General features: G+C 38.9%; 1 protein-coding gene across 1 annotated transcript; it reads right to left on the reverse strand.

The window, feature by feature from the left end:
* Positions 1-13,311: 13,311 nt before the first annotated feature.
* LOC131070404 (protein MAIN-LIKE 2-like) lies at positions 13,312-20,820 on the reverse strand. Its single transcript, XM_058005912.2, has 5 exons — positions 20,327-20,820; positions 20,151-20,228; positions 19,848-19,953; positions 19,563-19,705; positions 13,312-14,565 (listed from the first exon to the last, which is right to left on the reverse strand). The coding sequence occupies exons 2-5, from the start codon at positions 20,196-20,198 to the stop codon at positions 13,861-13,863; spliced, it is 1,002 nt and encodes a 333-aa protein (XP_057861895.1). The 5' UTR covers positions 20,199-20,228; positions 20,327-20,820; the 3' UTR covers positions 13,312-13,860.
* Positions 20,821-21,191: the final 371 nt, after the last annotated feature.

A 21,191-nucleotide genomic window follows, 5' to 3' on the forward strand; every position in this document is an offset into this window, starting at 1 on the left:
TGCAATTTGAGGTGGGATTTTTGAAGGTTATAGTTGCAACTTGTTCATTGGCATCATACAGATGATTTACAGTATAATTATACACAGCCTGTGTATAATCAGTGGTATCAGTGCCTCACCTAGAAGTGGAAAGACCCCTTTGATCTTGGGATGGAAGTGGATTTTTGAACATCAGATGATCATTATTGGTTGTTTTTGGGTCATGTCCTTCAATTTCAATTTCTCCTCGATCAATAAGATCCTGAATGAGATCTTTCAATCGGTGATAATTACTTGTCTTGTGTCCTCTTCCTTGATGGAATTCACAGTGTTCAGTATCTCTCCACCATGTCGGTTTGACCTGAGGCTCATAGTTTGATAGTCTAGGTAGAGTGACCAAATTCTGAGAAATGAGTTGTCGCAAGACAGTTTCAATGGGTTCCCCTAAGGGAGTGTATGTGCGTTTTTGTTTTTGCTGACGAGGTCTTGGTTCATCGTGAGATGTGATGCGACCTTGATTAGAAGGAACATTTGTGTTATTCTGAGGTGGAGGATTTGGCCCTACAAATCGAACCACAGGTTGTGCATTTTGGATAGTCTGGGCATCCACAACCTCATCGTTGACGATATTCTTGTTTTTATTCTAGAAGCTTGGTTTATCACTATTGAAGCGCAGGTGAGGACCATCTTTTGGTTCATTAAAGATTTTGATGATTCCTTTCTTGATGAGTGCCCATTCACATTTTAAACCCTTGGTGATCATATCATTAAAGAGTCTGTGTCTTTGACATCCAAGTGAAATTCCATTTCTTCGTTTAAGTTGGAAATGAATATTTCCACTAGTTCTCATTCAGGTAACTGAAGAGAACATCTGCTAGACATTTGGCGCCATCGTTGCAGGAATACTGAGAAAAGTTCACCTGGTTTTTGTTTAGTGTTGCACAGATCAGCCATGGTGATGTCGCATTCAATGTTATGAGAGTAATGAGCGAGGAATTTCTGGATGAGTTCCTCAAATGTTCTAATGCCACCTGGTAGTCAGGAAAACCATGATGTGGTTGTTCCTCCCAAGCTTTGGGGAAAAAGGCGCATTAGGTAGGTGTCTTCATATGCTACTTCAAGACAAGCTGAATGAAATTCTCGGACATGATCACAGGGATCTCCCTTTCCTCTATATTTTTCAAATTTGGGTGTTTCGAATCCTCGTGGAAAGGGTGGCATATAAAGATTCCTATCAAAAGGATAGGGACAGATGTCATTGAGTGAGAATTGGTTAGTCTTGACACCACTACGAAGTTGTTGGGCGAGATTCTCGACTTGTTGCCGCAACATTGCCATTTCATTTGGAGGAGGAGGTGGTGGGTTACCTCGAGGAATGTTATATCTGATGGGATCTCTACCTCTTTCCTCTTCATGGCGACTTTGTCTTTCTGATGCTTGTCTTAATTGGGCAAGATCAAAGTTAGAGGGGAGTTTTGCTCCTTCTTGAGCGAGTTTTAAGAAGTGAGCATCTGCATTGCTCCTGAGTATTTCGTCAAACAGTCTGTTAAAGAGAGGGTTATGCTGAGCCCTTTCTATTGTTGCAAGACTAGGAGTACTTGGGTTTTCGTCATTTGCATTTCCTCCAAGTGCTTCTTGAAATTCATTGAGATTTTCCTCTTCTTCCTCAATTTCGATTTCTCGTTGTCGTGACTATGATCGGGTTTGAGCCATTTTGCTTGCAAGTTTTTGTTGAAGTTGATTGAAGATGATGATGAGTTGTTGATGAAATGAAAGATTGATGGTTGGTGATTTGTGTTGTATGTGGATCTCTAGCACTTTTAAGGTAGATGTAACCAAAATTCCTTCTTTGAATTGCTTGTTTGTTTAATAAGTTTGGATGTGATAAGGTGTAGAGAAATCTGAGATGTGTTACAGATTGAACTACCTAGTAATGAGAGGATTCACTCATGAACTAGTTTTAATCTACGTAGATGTGTCTCTTAGGATGAGCTTATCCTAGATGTAGAAACAATCTAAAAAGTGATGTGATGTGTTTGATTCAAGCAATATCTAAAAAGGAATCTTGGGACAAGAATCTCTTAATGTTTTGAGAGTTGGAACGGATTGATGATGAAATGATGATGTATGAGTAAGATGATGGATGAAAATGTTTTCAACTTCAACAAAAACTTTGTGTCACAAATGGGACAAACTCTATCTCTTCCCTTTCGGGTGTTGGTGGTATTTCTCGAGCTGTGTTGTATGTGATACAGACGTTTGGGAAAAAGTTGGGATTAATCTTACCTCCTTGGTTTTTGTGATAACTCAGAGCTCTATATTGCATAAAAGCTTTGCGGTTCAATGTCTCTGAATAAAATTTATTTGTTTTGCCTTGAAGGTAGAGACGCATGCGATGCAGAAAGACTCTATGTGAGACAAAGATTTGTCTATTTATATAGAAAAATTTCCTCCTTTTGATCAAAGCCTTTGAGCTTAATGGTCTTCTTTTCAAGCTGATATTCTGATGACGCTTCTTCTTTCACAAGATGTGAAGAATGGTCATAAAATTTTGACTCTTTTTTGTTTGGTACTTTGTTTTTGATGTGTTTAGTTGGATGAATACTTTGTTTTTGGAAGTGATTTTCTGATTTTTCTTTGACAAGAAAACAAAGCAAGCACACAAACACAAGAATGTGGCCTAAAAGGCACAAATGAGTATGGGTCTAGATCAACCCAATCCTTGGACTTGTATATGACCCTTCCTTTAGATGTATTTTAAGGTGTATTTCCAAAGCCTAAAGTCGGCTCAATTTGCACTAGGTCTTTAAAATTAACACACTTCAAACACTTTTTATCCCTAAGGTCAGATGGCCAGTTGTGATAAATTTAGCCCACATCTTGATATTTCTTCGACTTTGGCACTACATACCTTATGAATCCTGTCGTGGCAGGTAAGGATGTGATATACTAAGTCTTGCACAAGCATAACAAATAGATGATCCCTATGATGGGGGAGTCACCACTTTTATCAAGCCACAAGTGACTTTTCAAAAAGCTATGTTTCTACTCAAGGAAATATGTATGGTGAGTATCTTGGGAGCAAAACCATCTATGCTCTTGCACTAAATTATATCGCAAATATCCTCAATCAATAGAACGGGTGGGCTACTACTTAAAGGTGTTTAGTCATGTTCGATGTTTTTGGACATAAGTTCATTCTGCAATGACTCACTTAAGAGCCTTGTAACTGGTGGTGGGGCCCATTTGTCCTTTCGGCCAGTTACACTATAGGAACAGCTATACCCAAGGCTACAGCTTTCGCTCTCACCTGATTTCTATAGTGGCTCGAAGGATTTACCGCTCGAGGTCATTCCCAAGAGTATCGATCCCTTGGCAGGCCTCTCTTAAAAAGATAAAATGTGAGTGTTACTAACACTTTTCTCTTGCACCTAGGACCACGAAAGCCAAGGGAGAGGATAGTGTGTGTTAGAGGTAGGACCACTCGACTGACTTTTTGCACAAGTGTGCCAAACACAAAATTCACTTGTTCTTTTTAATCCATCATTGCAAATGTGATCTAACTATTTGGAGATGTTGCTCCAATAGTCATGGTGTTCTTTTTAACTTCAAAAGCAATGTGTTTTGTAATCTAGAATTCAAAAATCCTGGTCAACTTAATAAAAAAACATGTTTGCTTTGAAGTAAAATTCGTTTGCAAAAATAAAAAATAAGTGGATTGTTCTTTTTATTTGCCCAAAAATTGAAGTGTGGCTTGTGATTTTTAAGTTTGATGCAAGGAAATCAAATTTGTTTGTTGATTTTAAGCACCAAAAGACAAGTTATCCTAACTAGAAAGCAATAAAATTTTATGTTTTTCAAATTTTTAATGCACCCAAAAGACAAGTTATCCTAACTAGAAAGCAATAAAATTTTGTGTTTTTCAAGTTTTAATGCACCAAAAGACAAGTTATCCTAACTAGAAAGCAATAAATTTTTGTGTTTTTCAAGTTTTAATGCACCAAAAGACAAGTTATGTGATTTTTTTTTTTTGAGTTTTTAACCTGCACAAACAAAAATGTGTTAGTAAAATCGATGTCCAAGGGGGGCTTCCACAAGCCTAAGAATTTCCACTTTTTTGGTTACAAGGTGATTTGGACGACACTCTGTTACAATAGTGCTAGTCTGTGTTTAAGCAGAGGTGCTACTTAACACAAAAGCGCTTAAAGAAGGGGAGAGACAAAGAGGCAAAAGTGCTAGAAGATTTCAATAGCACCAAAATAACTACAAACGCGCCAAAACAAGTCCAAAAGCATTGAAATGAGGACAATAGCGCTATTGTAAGAACAATAGCGCTAATTGCATAAATGTCGGTAGTGCTAGAACGTGTTCAATAGCGCCAAAGCGCAACCTATGTGACACTTTCAACAGTCAGACATGTTAGTTTGCTAAAAACAATGATATTTTTGGTGTTTGGATTCACGTCAGGTTCACCAAATGATGCCCTCCTAAATGGACAAGGTTAGCAAATGATAAATAACACACACACAAGAAACCATTAGTGTTAGTCAATCAAAAACTAATCTAAACAGGGATATCAAAAGAGACACTAAAATCATGCTAATATATCTAACAAATGAAACAAAGATAATGAGGCATCTCCAAATGCCTCTTAGCATGTTCTTAGCTCCTTCTCCCTTATTCCTCTCCTCTCCAAGTTCCAAAATAGTGTAGCTCTCAGCAGCTTTTTGCACTATGGATGCTTATGGAGGATTGAGATTTGAGTATTTTGCTTCAAATGGGAAATAAAAAGCTAAAATACTAGATGCTATTTAAAAATGATTGATTTTAACCAAATAATAAAATTTTAGTTTGCTATGCTAAATGCTCTCTAAAATGCCTATAGGTTAAATGCATACAAGTTTTCTGGATCTGGATTATGAAGAAATGGGCTCTATTTATAGGAAAAATGGAGCAATGGATGGTTGAGATTGAGTAATCTCAACAAGGGTCAGGATTGAATGATTTCAAATCCATGTGAGGGCTTCCAACCCAATCCCAGGATGACAAGTATCAATGTGAGATAGGTTGAGAGGAGAGGGAATAAGCATTTAATGCTTGAAATGACCTTGGGAGTTAAAGTCAAGGTTGGCTGAATGAATAAAACTCTTTATTCCAAGAATAAAGCTTTTATCGAATGGATAAACTCTTGTGCAAATGTTAAATGGATGAATATGGTCAAAACAATAAATGTTTGGAGAGACAAGTTTGAAATAACCATAAATGGTTATGTAAGAGCCATAAATGGTCATGTAAGAGCCATTAGTGGTCTTGGAAGACTTTGGGGGATTAAGTGGTTGAAGGTTGAAAGTCTTTAATGGTTATCAAAGACTTTGGGGTCTTTGAGAAGTGACTCCATTTTGCTTAGGAATGTGACAATAATTAGGGGATGGATTAGGCTAATTAGGAAGGGTTTAGAAGAATCTAGAAGGGGATTAGATTTTGCAAGTAGATTTGGTGGGTGAGGAAAAATAGGATTTTATTAAAATAAAATTCATTTATTTCAATAAATGTGTGCAAGTTGCATTTGTAGGAAAATGCAAGTGGGGGGAGATAATGATTTAAATAAATGTTTTATTTAAATTATTTAAAAGAGGAATAGGGGGATTTAATTAAATAATTGAATGGAATTTGATTTTAATGAATTAATTAAAATAAATTGAATAATTTATTTAATTAATAGAAGAATGTTTGGGGATGAATTAATTAAATATTAATTTAATTAACTGATGGCTAGTGGATTTTTAATCAAATAAATAGCAAATATTTATTTAATTAAGCTGGACAGATTTGTGTGACTACAACTTGGTTAGCCAACTATGCAAAACTTCGGCTCAGATATCTATACTCGAGTTATTGAAACTCTCACCAAAGCACAAAGACATATTGGAACAAGCGCTATTGGAAACAACTGTACCTCAAAATCTGGATACAGACAGATTTCAAGCCATGGTCGCCCATATGACAGGACCTCATAACCTCATCTTCTCAGAGCATGACAATACTTCCTTGAGTCATCCGCATAATACTCCTCTCCATATTGAAGTCATTGTTTGCAAACACCGAGTGAAAAGAGTCTTAATAGATGGAGGAGCCAGACTTAATATTTGTACTTTAAAGCTTATCTGTGCATTGGGCTTCTCAGAAAAATCTATTGATCCTTGCAAGAAAATTACCATAAAAGCATATGATGATGAGGAAAGGTCCTGTAAATGAACGGTGATATTACTTATTCAAGTGGGACCAGTGCAAAAGGATACTGTATTTCAAGTCTTAGACATAGATCTAACCTACAATATTTTGTTAGGACGACCCTGGATACATGAAATGCAAGCAGTACCTTCTACATATCACCAGTGTGTCAAATTTCCTTATGATGGACAAGAAATCTCCATATCAGCTGATCATAACCCATTTCAACATTGCAACGCAATGGGGGCAGCCCAAGACAGTTTGGTTCCTCATAATAGAGAAAAGAAGCAACCCTTGACATCAGATCTACAAACGGCAAAGCCCAACTCCTTGTTTGGAGACTTCAAGCAGAAGATGCAAATCAAAGACCAAGGCATGGGAGAATATTCTTTGGAGCCTTTATGTTTGGCCAAATTGTCAACATCACCTAGATCGCATGGTTTTCCTACTACATCAACACATCTGGCCACTCAGCCCATCACTAAATTTGATGGTACCTTCATCCAATTGGGTACTCTAGCACATGAATCAAAGGACAAGGACATTCTTAGCTGGTTATACAAAGATGAGGAAGAAAATCATAGAGCAGCTACTCTAGACATTGTTCTACCGACACACCTGTATGGAAAAGGATACTTGATCATGAAACAAATGGGATATGACGGTAAAGGACCTATTGGGAAACGCAAGGAAGAAGTCACTAAACCTATAGATCTTCCTTCACAACCTAGTAGAGACAAAGCAGGATTGGGTTCTAAACTCATGTTCCTATTGAAACGGCCGCCACACACAACTACAAAACCTCAATGGAAGGTAAAGAAGAAGTACAAAGAAGAATCCTAGCAGGAAGCACTCTTTGAATCAGCAGAAACAATCCGCAAGGCACAGGAACGTCAAGATCAGAAGTTACATCAGAGAAAGCTTCTAAATCATAAGAAGGCCATATCTGCAGCAGTAGCTCATATTCAAACACCAATGTCTCAAGAACAAATCATGTCATCTCCAGATACCATTATTCCTCCTCGAGGAAGCACAGTTTATGAACAAATCCAGAAAGTGGAAGACGGATCTGACACAGAATCAACAAAAACCATCAAAATGGTATCCATTATCAAAGATTTGTTTTCACCATACAACATACCTATTTGCAGCACAAATAGAATCTGGGAGGATGCCTATGAGACAGATTCCAATGAATATGAATGGGGTACCTGCTCCAATACTACTACAAATATCCTGGATGATACTATATCCCTTTCTCAAGAAGAACATAACGCAGAAGATAGACCTCTTGAATTTGGGCCACAACATATCTATGACGCTAAGGAAAATGAACAGAAATATTACGAACAAGTCTATGTGGAAGATGATACCATCGAAGACCTCAATGAAACCCTGGACTTCTTTAAAACCACGACCAATCACAATGAAAACTCTGTCCTAATGCTTACAGTAACAGAGCTTGATCCCCCCAACGATTCCTTACCACTTGTCTTTCCTGACCTCATCGACTTGGATGAACCTAAAACCTATGATCTACCAATTTTCCCAAATGATGAATCTATTATCCATTACCTATGTACCGCAAATCCCAAAACAGGCTCTACCAGTGAACACAATAACGATGTCTACAAACCAGGGAGTGCCAAGTCTCTTAGTCGCAAAAATGAACCAAATAAAGGATCTAATGCTAAAACCCAGTCAATGGCAGCTTTAGATCACAAAAAAATAAAAATAAAAGACACATCTGAAGGTGAAAACCTTTTTAAGGCACCTGACGATGGGAGACTTGACACTCTTCCTGAGCACTTTCATGAGCGATCACCCATATTGATTGAGCCCACTCAATCAATCAACATTGGTACCACAGAAGCAACCAGAAACATACACCTTGCAGAATCTCTGACAGAGGAAGAAAGATCGGCATTCATCATCTTCTTTAAAGGACAGCAAATTAACTTTGCTTGGTCATACGCTGATATGCCCGGAGTAGATCCACACCTAATCATGCATCACTTGTCCATTTCTATAGGAGTTAAACTAGTAAAGCAAAAGCTATGAAAGATGAATCCACAGGTGGCACTCATGGTCAAAACAGAACTAAAGAAATTATTAGACGTCGGATTCATCTGACCCATTGACTATGCAGAATGGATTTCCAACATCATTCCAGTATCAAAACCAGATAGTAGTATCAGAATATGCATTGACTTCAGGGACGTCAACAAAGCTTGTCCAAAAGATGACTTTCCTCTACCCAGTATCGACATAATTGTAGATCTCACAGCAGGCCATGCAATGCTCTCACTAATGGACGGTTTCTTAGGCTATAATCAAATTAAAATAGCTCCTGAAGATCAAGATAAAACAACATTCACCTGTCCTTGGGGAACGTACTGTTGGAATGTTATGCATTTTGGCTTAAAGAATGCAGGGGCCACTTATCAAAGAGCAATGACAACAATATTCCATGACATAATGCACACATTTATGGAAGACTATGTGGATGATTTACTAGCTAAATCCTTCACTAGAGCTGAACATCTAGGCATCCTAACCAAGATTTTTGATCGATTGGCAAAATTCCAAGTAAGGCTCAACCCTAAGATGTGTGTCTTCGGGGTTACATCAGGCAAGTTATTAGGCTACATAGTCTCAGCTAAAGGCATTGAAGTTGATCTAGCAAAGGTACAAGCTATTATGGACATGCCACCCCCAAAGAATATCAGTCAACTCAGATCTCTACAGGGATGACTTCAATCAATCAGGTGGTTCATCGCTCAACTAGTAGATAACAGTCTACCATTTAACCATTTGCTACACAAACATGTACCATTTAGATGGGAGACTAAATGTGTGGAATCTTTTTACCAAATTAAACATTACCTGATGAATCCGCCAGTTCTAGTACCACCAGTCGTAGGAAAGCCTCTTATACTATATATCTCCACAACAAATATATCACTGGGGGCACTATTGGCACAAGAAGATCAACAAGGAAAGGAATGAGCCATATATTACATCAGTCGGACATTGAATGGCTATGAACTCAACTATACATTCATTGAAAAGGCTTGCCTAACAGTAGTCTTCGCATCTCAAAAGTTCTGACATTATATGCTAGCACACACCATTAAGTTAGTCGCAAAAATTGATCCTCTCAAGTATCTACTCAGCAAGGCAACTCTTACAGGCCGATTGGCTAAATGGGTCATGATTCTCACTGAATTCGACATCCAGTACATAGAAAGATGAGCCATCAAAGGACAAGCAATTGCAGATCAGCTGGCTAACGCACCACTACCAGGAAAACAAACCATGGAAATTGAATTTCTAGACAGGGACGTTCTTGCTCTTTCTCCCAAACAATGGACCCTATACTTTGACGGATCCTATACACAACATGGTTCAAGGGCTGGCATTCTATTCATCACTCCTGAAGGACACACTATGCCAAGATCATATAGGCTTATGTTTCCGTGCACAAATAATGTGGCTGAATATGAGGCATTGGTTATAGGCATCAAAATGGCCGTCGAATAGAAAATCACAGAGTTAAAAGTCTATGGAGACTCACAACTAGTCGTCAATCAAATCAACAACAACTATCAGACAAAGGACGACAAGCTACTACCCTACAAGTGAATGGTGGACGACTTCAAACAGTATTTTGTGCACGTCACCTTCAAACAAATACCAAGATTGAACAACAAAGCAGCCGATGCAATGGCTACTGTCGCTTCACTACTACAAATTCCAGAGCAACAGAGTCGTTACGAGTTCCTGGTAGAGCAATTGTTCTCCCCCACCTATGACCACTCTGAATCCCAGGTCATATATGCCTTGACTGGTTCTGATTCTCCGTTATATGGACCAATATACGACTACCTCAAACACAATATTTTACCAATTGACCAATCCTGTAACCAAAAACGTAACTTTATCCGACAAGCCGCCCGTTATACCCTTACCGCTGATACCTTGTATCGTCGAGGTCTTGATGGTACTCTTCTCCGTTGCCTTGATCGTAATGATTCCGATTCTACTTTACATGAGCTTCATGAAGGTATTTGTGGCACGCATTCAAGTGGCACTACTCTTTAAAAAGCTTCTACGAATGGGATACTACTGGCCTACAATGAAAAAAGACTCATATCATTTCGCTAAGAAATTTCCTAAATGCCAGATTCATGGCAATCTGATACATGCACTAGCATAGGAACTGCAGCCATTTACAACATCCTGGCCCTTTTGTCAGTGGGGACTAGACCTGGTTGGCAAAATTCATCCTTCATCTTCAAATGGACACAAGTTCATTATAACTGCAACAGAATACTTTACCAAATGGATTGAAGTAGCTCCCATGACCACAGTGATTGGGAAACAAATTGCTTCTTTTATCCTAAATTATCTAATCTGCAGATATGTTATTCCAAGTTCAATCATCACAGATAATGGATGACCTTTCAAAAACCAAGATGTACAGGAACTATGTGAAAAATTCAAAATCCAACATCGGTTTTCTACATCATACTACCCACAGGGCAATGGTCAAGTAGAAGCATCTAACAAAACAATCCTGAAAATCCTCATGAAAACAGTGAATGATGCAGGCAAAGATTGGCACGTACAACTCAATCCAGCACTTTGGGCATACAGAACCAACATCTGCACACCTACAGGAGCAACACCATACTCATTTGTATATGGATCAGAGGTCATTTTACCCCTAGAAGTAGAAATCTCATCTCTCAGAGTCTCTTTGAAAGGTTTAATCCCAAATGAAGAGTATTGAGTTAACCGACTGCAAGAACTCAAACTATTAGATGAACGACGCCAACATGCTTACACCCATCTCAAAGCATATCAGCAACACATGTGCAGAAGCTACAATCATAAGGTCATTCCCAGAAATTTCAAAGTTGGTGACCTAGTCCTCAAAGAAAATCCAAGAAATCAGCAAGATCGAGAAAAAAAAGAGAAATTTGAACCTAACTGGTTGGGTCCCTATTTTATCATATCAGTCTATGGATCAAGGGCCTATCAGCTTACAACTTCAGAAGGAGACGTGCTCGACGACCCAACCAACAGCATCCATCTGAAGAAGTACTATACTTAAGAAGCCTAGTGCATGGAAAAAGCCAAAAACAATCAAAAAAATCAAAAAATCCAGAAAAAGAAAACACAAAGTACAATAAAAACAAAATGGTGAAAACCTGGTAAACAGGCGCTCTTGTGAAAGAACAGCTCCTCTATCTATCTCCATGCCATTTTATCCATACAAACGTTATCAGCCATCGCCCGACACTTAGCATATATTCATTCAGGACATACTTAGTGTAGTCACTATCCTGATTTATCCATCTATATCTATCCTCTAACCGCATTCCACCATGGCCTGGAAATCACTGTACATGATCATATCAAGGGGCACACTCGGCTAGGGGCATGTAAATCGTCTTAATATTGCAAACATTCAAGACATCAAGACTACTTGCAAAACTCAAAAACATGACATCCAACAACCAAAACTGCGCTTCATCGCAAAACCAACCAAAATAATTCACAAAAATATCAAGGATGGATGATTTTCTGAAGTACTAAATGTTGCATTATCGCATAAAAATTTTAACTAGTTTTGCATTTTGAAATTTTTTAATTATTGGATTCTCTTCCTTGTCTCACTAAATGCTTCACAGCTAGAGATCATGAGGAACTTCCAATATTTTCTTAGTCTTCTGTCTGGGAGGCAATCACTTGTATAGTGTGAATCCTTGCCTCGAGACGTGATACTTCAAATATCACTAAAGGCCTGATTCCACTTCACGCATACAAATGATTTAATCTTGTCTATTTACGCAATACGCACTCAGGTCGTCCTGGTTCAATTTTACCTTGATGCTTGTGCTATCTTGCAACATCAAATATCATGTAAATTTTTCTCAGGTCATCATGGTTCAATTATACCATTATGCTTGTATAAATTTTCAACATATCCTAAACAAATCAATGCTCAATGATGAAACTTACAAAGAAAGCAAATAAAATGGTTGTATCAGGATGGCAAAATACACGAATGAGGATGCTCCAAAAAAAAATTAGTTGCATATCATTTTATGATTAGTTGCATATCATTTTACAATTAGTGGCATATCATTTTGCACTTAAAAAGCATATCAAATCATTCATCTCATTTGAAGATACATCTCACAGCATGTTAAATCATACCAACAAAATCTAAAGCATACATCCATGCATCATACATTTACACATTGCATCATCATAAAGTAAAGACATGTCCCACATAACATGCATCCATATAAACACATCACATGATCCAAATGTACAAAAAGTGTCATAACACTATGTCTAGTACAAAGAATAACAATGCTCAAAAATACAATGGAGACCTTGTCTCTCAAGTATGACTATCCCCTGACGGAGATGGTCTCGCTCCAGATGTGCCTGCTCCTGGATCTCCAGGAGGGTCCTGTCTTGATGGCCCCATAACACCTCGGCTCTTAGATCGAGACCCAGTATCTCAAGATTCACTAGATCTCGATTGTGCAAAACTCTGTACTCGGCAATCCCTGGGTACCGCAGCCTCATAGTGTCGCCGATAGTACTTCGTCTCCCGAGCTCTCAGCGCTAGCTCTCTCAGGGTGTCTCTCATCGGGCCACCCGTCGCTGCTCTCTGCATGCTCGACACCAGATCCTCCGCTCGCCCCCTCCGCTCTATCTTAGTGTCCCGCTCAGTGGTCAATTGAGAAATCTGCCGCTGATAGGTCAAAATCTATGCCTGCAGCTGCTGTATAGTAATCTGTAGAGTTCGCATCTAAGCATCCTCCATATGACCTGGGACCCGAACTCATAGCGATACCTGTGCTGGAGGAACCCCTCCCACTCGACCTATTCTCGGTGCTGGAGGTGGGAGAACATCCGTCCTCCTCCTCTACGCTGGTCGCCTAGGCTTATCATCACCCCCCACCGCAGCTAGCACCTCCCCTACTCTCCCCTCTCCACCGGCTCTGATAGCCAATCCACCTCTCCCCCTATCTATCCTCCCCTGTCGCACCACTCTATCCACCGCTCTATCCCCTCTCCTCCCTCTCTCTCCTCGCCTCCCTCTGGCTCCTCTCCCTCGTCCTCCTCCTCCATCATCTCCATCGTCTCCCCTATCTCCCTCCTCCTCATCCGAATCAAAAGCCGGCCTCATCTCATTAGGATCAGATATCCTAGCCACTGCCTGCGCAGCAAACAATCGAGCAAACTCATCGGTCATGCCTGCATCCTGTATCTCTGGGGCATAATCCCATATCTGCCCAGCCAACCCAACAAACTCCTCCATCGCCACTGCACTATCAATGGTCGGCCCCCAATCCGCTACATCCTGTTGCTGTCATGCATATAGGCATGCTCCTTGTGGAATGCCCTACTAGCGCCCAAACTGCCTCAAAACTTGGGTCACCAAAAATCTCTTAATCACGAACGGGGTCCTCCCGATCAGATACCTAGTCATAAATACAAAGGGCATCTCCAGCCCATCCTTGGCCCACACCTCACATCCTGTATACGGTCGCCAAGTGACCGTATCTATGTCATCCAGCACTCTCCTCCAATGCTCTAGTTTGCCCAGCTTACGCTGGACAACTAGACCCTGTATCCATAGGCATATGCACATCCTACGGGCCTGTCCCTATCTGCTAGTGGCCTCGCCACTGGAATGTGCTCCCAGCACCATACTTGTAATAATGTCACGCCAGCTGACAAACTGCCATAACCGAGGTATATTACCTCATGCAAGCCCCTGTATAGATGGGTCAGCATAGCTGACCCCCATGAAAACCTCCTGCCCTGTGTAACCATCTTCTCCAACACCAACCCCCATCCCACCGAGAATCCCTTTGACCTGCAATCAGGACAAAGGATTCCACCAATAAACCTTGCTAGTACGGATGGCAGTGGTGCGTAATCCAGGTCTAGAAACTCCTGCCATGGGATCTCATAGCCGCAGACTGTATCATCTTGGAAAATGCGGCACAGTGCCTCTGTACCACCCTCCTCTGACTGCTCATATGGTAGTAGTGCACCTACTATAGGAATGCGCAGGATCCTGTAACAGTCCTCTGGTGTGACTGTCATCTCTCCCGTGGCAAAGTGGAAGGTGTTCGTATCGCTATGCCACCTCTCGACCAATGCTGTCAGTAGCCCCCAATTCACAGTGAACCGAGGCATATCCAAAAGGGAGGTCAACCCACATCTCTCAATAATATCAAGATCAGTCTGAGACAACCGCGGTATCAATGTCCACGGTCTGGGGAATCTCTCCCACGACTGAACCACGCCCAATCGCTCCTGTCAACAAGCAAAACAAATCCAATATCAGTTTCCACATCAAAATAAAGATATCAAAATCAAACTTACATCAACAACATGAAACGATTTGCTCATCTATATCAAAGTTCAACATCCTATCATTTCATATCAACTTGTAAAACAACTCAAGTTCTCAAAAACCATATCAAAACTTGTAACACAGCTCAAGTCTCCAAAATCACATAAACTTGTAAAACAACTCAAGTTTCCCACCCATATCAGCTTGTAACACAACTCAAGTTTCCAACCCATATCAACTTGTAACACAAATCAGGCTTCACACATCGAACTTGAAACAAAACACACAAATAAATCATATTTTGATCAAACACAACACATTGATATCTATACATAACTTGAAATATCGCAAATCAAAACAAGTTATATCGACACTCATATTGGACAAATCCATAAAATCATGACAGAAAACAAAACAAATTTACAAATCGACTCATCTCACAAAAAATTTCCAGATGCACTAAACCAGGCACCCAATGCGTTAAAAAACCCCCACGCGCTAAACTGTCTTTCCTAGGTGCTATTCTATCTACCCTATGTGCTAGACTGACTCTACATGCTAATCTTTTCCCCCCATGCGCCACCTAACCTACTCTATGCGCTAAACTTAGTCTACGCGCTAATCTACACCTCCCAGGCACTACCCGTTTAACCCTATGCGCTAGGTTAACCCTACGCGCTAAACCCCCTTACCCATGCGAACCTCTATGACCCCTATGCGCTAGGTCTACCCTACGCGCTAATCTGTTGACCTGACGCGCTACCCGCCTGTTGCCATGCGCTATTCTACATGTATGCGCTAACCTATTTGTTTTATGCGCTATCCTATCTATTTCGGACGCGACCCCTAATATTTGACTTGATGCGCTACTCTATAGTTCGTATGCGCTATTCTATGCCCTAGACGTGCTAAACCGGTAAACCCGAACTTTGAAAATCAAAAGGCGACTAAAAACAACCAAATGAAAAGTCAAAAGAGGGTCAAAAACGTTGACTTACTGGTGGTCCATATGCGGCAGGTCTCCGGTACCTCCGAACACGCTCGAAATGATGTCTATGATAAGGAATAGGCATTTTCTCTGTAGACCAAATTCTCTTTATCCAAAGTCAACAAAGCACAAATGAATCTAATTCAAGCCCTTTTCCCCTTTTATAGGAGGAAAATGAAATTAGGGTTAGCCAAATGGACCTGTAATATGGTCGCGGTCTCCCCTATACCATAACACTTGTAACTTATCGGGAGATAAATCAATTTAACCTCATTTCACATGCACGACATCATACACATCATACGAACCTCATCAATTTAAATCAAAAAAATTCAAAAAAAATTGATTCATCTCCCGAGGGGGCATCACCATCAAATATCAAATCTGGGGCATCACACATCAAATCAAATCCGGGGCATGACTGGCAAATCATAAGAACGACACAAAAATTGCAGTTGATCATAAATCACAAAAACACATCATTTTCTTTGAAATAACATGTGCACACACGTCACTTCAAAGAGGGGCAAAATGTAGACGTATAAAAATGACCACTTCTAAAATAAATATTTTATGTTCATTCATCTATTTAATTAAATCCAAATTTAATTAAATTATCCACATTCTTCTATTTTATTAAGTAAATTACTCAATTTATTTAAATAAAATTCACTATACCATTTAATGAATAAATCATTTATTCAATTAAATCCCCCCTAGCCACTTTTAATTAAATTCAAATTTAATTAAATGGTTATCCTAAATTGAATAAATCCAATTTATTTAATTTCCCCAAATTGCAACCAAATTGAATTAAATTACTTTATTTCAATTAAATCCTATTATCCCTCCATCCACTTGCAAAATCCCAAACCCCTTTCTAATCCCTTCTAGAATCTTCTAATCGCTTCTAATTAACCTAACCCCTCCTCTAAACTTTGTCACATCCCTAAGCAAAGGGAAGTCACTTCTCAAACCTCAAAAGTCTCCAATAACCATTAAAGGCTTTCAACCTTCAACCACTTAAAACCTCAAAGTCTCCAATAACCATTAAAGGCTTCCAACCTTCAACCACTTATTCCCCCAAAGTCTTCAAAAACCATTAATGGTTAACTCAAACCTTCACCCAACCCAAGGGTCTCATCAAGACTTTAATGCTTTGACCATGATTATCTCTTAATCATTTGCACAAAGGTTTATCCTTGGATTAAATCTTAATCCATTGGGTAAGCCTAACTTAAGCTTAACCCTTATCTCCTAGATAACCCTAAGGTCTTCTCAGGCATTTAATGCCTCCAACCCCTTCTCTCAACCTAGCCCTATGTTGACACTTGTCACCATTTCATCGGTGCAAATTGTGCACATGGATCCCCAACTTTCAAACTCAACCCTTGATTGAATCTTTCAATCCTGGCCATCCATTGCCCTATTTTTGCTATAAATAGAGCTCTCACTCCTCCATTTTGATCATCCTTAAAATTTGTAGTATCACATTTATGCTCAAACACATTCAAGCTTTCATATCATTTTTATGCTCATCATTTTAGCCTCTTTGAAATCAGGAATTAATCTAAATATGCATGTTTAGGATAATTTCTTTATCATTTAGCTCAATCATAGACTAATATATATCATGTTAGGATAGTATTTATACTAATCTTGTCATCTTATCATATAGTTTATTGCATTTTAAGATCATGTATAGCTTAGGATGCATCTTATACTAAAACTATTAAAGTATCCCTCGTTCTTGCATTTGCCATCCCTAAACCATTTTGCTCAGTAATCTGAGAGCAAAAACATTGGTTTAAGAGACATTATGAGATAGAGAACCATGGGACCCACCTTGGGAAGCTGAATAACACTTTGTTACTCCATAGCTTGCACCAAGAAGTCCTGTGTGTGTGTGTTGACTAGTATTTAACAATATTTTCACATATTGAATTCTATCAGCCCACTTTTCCTACATACAATGCTAAAGCGAAGATTTTTTATAGGAATAAAATAGGGGAGAGGACCCAGTAGTTGTGCACCCTAACTTTGCGCTTCTCAAAATCTTACATGGAAATTTCAAATCCCTCCCAATTTTTTACAGCTGCTTACTTGGCAAGTCCCTTGCTTCTAACTAAGATTTTAGGGCCAAATCATCAAATATGATGCCACACCAGCATATTTTGCCAAGCTATCCAAAACAGCCCAAAAAAATAGTGAGACCAATAGTCATGCAAAAGGGGCCCCAATACTTGTGCAGTTGATGTGGCATCACATGATTGGTTGTTTTTTACAACTAATGGTATATTTCATTCTGTTATTGGTAGTCATCATAAGCAATAACTTTAAAGTCACAACTATTGGTACAATGTTGTCAAAAAAATTGGACATTAAATCAACAAATATGGATATCAAATTAACAAGTATGAATATCAACAACTTTTATCACCACAATTGAAATGCATTCAACTACTAGATCCTTTCCCCTAAATTGATGATTTCCATGTGTGCGATATTGCTAGTCAACTTCTATGGGCTCCACTCCTACCAATGCTAATTTATTCTCCTACGCCTCACTTGAATGTTTGTAGTCCTTGACAATCCTAGTTACCAGAAACGCGACAAGAAAGCCCCGTTTCGCGTTTCGACGACAGAAATGGTTTCTTGTTAGAAACAGCCATTTCTAAGCCATCTGACCGTTTCAGTCGGCTATGAAGGAGTTTGTAGCAAAAATATCTGCCAGTTTTTTGTGCTTGCCACTGTCTGTTGCATCCTTTTAGGCTATTAACTCACCACTTACACGAGTTAACCAGCAATTTGTCATGCATATAGATTTAATATATTTTTAAGTAGCGGATGACGTGTTGATTTTCAACTAAGCTAAGCAAACAAACACTGGTAGATTTTTACAGCAACCCTTCTTTGGTAGATTATGCAGAGCATTGGACAGACAAATGAGGTCCTCGCCCTAGGGTATTTTAGAGATTTATGAGTTTATTTCTATAAAGTATTTAATATCTATATTTAGCATTTGTTTGTATCTTGAATTTTTTAATTTTTATTTCTTTTTATATTTTGATTTTATAAAAGAATTATATATATAATACTGTTTCTTATGCGCAACCTTTCTAAATTCCGTTTTTGGTTGCGTTGCCGTCACGTTTCACGTTTCTCGTTTCTGGTAACATAGCAATTACCAATCTATTTGATTTTAAAGTATCTGCAATTCAAACAATGACCTTCCTTTACGCTCATTCATTTTTAAAGAATTTGATCGAGACTGAGAGTAGACATAAAAAAGCACTTGAAAGTTTGTTCTTTTTATAAACTGTTCGATCTTGTAAACATCAATAAAATTTCTTCATTCATTCTAAACAGTTTATTTTCTTGTATATATTCAAGATCACTATTCCACTGAAACGATGGCCTTGACACTGAAATAATTGCCTGCCGGCCGTAATCATCTGAGACTGATCTTTGTAACAACTATTTTCTCTGCTTAAGTTGATGAAGGTCTACAGATAAAACATCTGTCTTTGATAAGTTTTAAGCTAGTGGCGCTGTAAAATGCCATCCCCACAACATCTATTGTACTGTTAGAAGGCAGGCGTTAGTGAGACAATTTGGAAAGTAGAAAAATGGAGGCAGAAGCAAAAAGTATTGTAGCAGAGAAACAGAGCAAGTCGAAGGGTGTGTTTATGAGGACCCATTTGCTTTTGTCCAACAAAGCAAGCAGCGCTACCATCATCATCACTCTTTCCACTTTTGCTGTTAGTTCTTCCACCGACTTCACTTCCAACCATACAGGACGCTCCCGCACATCCACTTTCTTATCAATAACCATAGGTAGTATAACTATAAATATAATTATAATTATATGATTTCAGATTAAATTTTATGCTTCATAATGATAACAATTTTTTTAATAAAAATCTTATTGTAAACCAGTTTAAACAAGTACAAGTGATGGTCTCAAACCTGTAAGACAAAGAGTCCAAACAAGCTAGATCTGCGATGAGGGAGTCTGTAGGGTGCATTTGGAGGGATGTGAAGATTGTTAATGAACAGTTCGTATAGACCAATGCCGAAGATGAGCATTACTGTTCCGAACAAATATACACCTGAACCAAACAATTAAGCATCAGCATGTATGTGGGCGTTTATGAAATCAAAAGCTTTTATACAATTACTTCTGGATGATTTTCCTAATCAAAAAGATTTAAAACAACAAGAACGATGATGAAGCTTCAATTGCACTCGTACCTATTGCTTCTACAAGTGGTATAATTCCATGGGCCGATTCTAATCCCTTGAAAATAACAAGACGATGAAAGTATTCCAAAAAAGATTTCCACATAAGAGCACAGCCCTGTAAACAATGAATATTGATTTTAAAGACAAAAAAAATTGAATTAGATTGTTGGATTTCCAAGTGCATTTCATGATAGAATGATAGATCATAAAAATGTGATGACACGTTAATGAAAAAAACTCACGTAATCCAATAAAAATAACTCCAAAGATCAATCAATTTAAAGAAGGAACGTAGTGCAAAAGAAGTGATACCCTCAAGAAGCAGAGAATAGAGCCTATGAGTGCGCCGCTCACACCCATCAAGGTAAAAAATCAGCAGTTAAAAACAACCTGCACATGCACATACACTATCACTATCACTAACATTCTACTCAAACATTAAATTGTTCACCATGCCTGTCACATAACTTTCTAAATGATCAACTCACTTTCTCAATCAAATCTTCCTCCCGTTTCTTCTCTGGCTGTAAATCCAGTCCTCTTTTAGGAAAGTCCCAAATTATTACTTCTTTTAATGATACCTTCTCTTCTAGCAGGCACACCGCTGGCTTCCTCTTGCCAGTAATCTTCCTGGACAAGTTTGTCATTCCTGCGGCTTGAACTCCAAACCAGCTGGAAGGCTTGGAAGTTTTGGTCCTTACAACCCCTATCACAACTGTTAAATGTTGTATTTTACAAAGGCTCCCATTGTGTGATTGCAATAAACGAGAGGACGCCATTCTATAATCCCAAAATGTTTTCACAATCTCAACTAAACTGAAATACAACTTGTATCTCCTATTTAAAAAATCTGATGAGCCGCAGCTTAGTCCATATACTTTTCAAACTAATAAGAGATGACTTGCACGAGACGCAGCTTAGTTCAATGCTCTGGACTTCAAAGTCGACTGTGGCGGTGTAGAAGAAGTTTCAAAGGAAAAAACGTGTATAAATTGCGTGTAGGCGGGGAAGATTGAACGTGGGAGAAAGTTCCACATGACTTGGTATGTTAGAATGAAGAAATGGGTGGTGGAGAATAGAAATGATATGAGCCCTTGGTGATGCTTTCACTACATTTTAAATGGAATTGCAAAAGGCATATGCCAGTTTTGCTTCTTGAATTATGTTAACGTGGAAGCATTGTCAAGAAGGTTGCTTTCTTTCTCTAATCGACATCGACTAACGGGGCAGGACGGTTGATGGGAAAGGAAAACGAAGCCCCTCGCTACATTTGTCCAAAACAATGTTGTTTTCCAGCTCAAACGGTGCATTCTGGTTAGGTTTGGATAGCATATTCTAAGTTTTGATTGTTTA

The sequence above is a fragment of the Cryptomeria japonica genome, chromosome 3 (assembly GCF_030272615.1).
Source record: "Cryptomeria japonica chromosome 3, Sugi_1.0, whole genome shotgun sequence".
Lineage (NCBI taxonomy): Eukaryota > Viridiplantae > Streptophyta > Pinopsida > Cupressales > Cupressaceae > Cryptomeria > Cryptomeria japonica.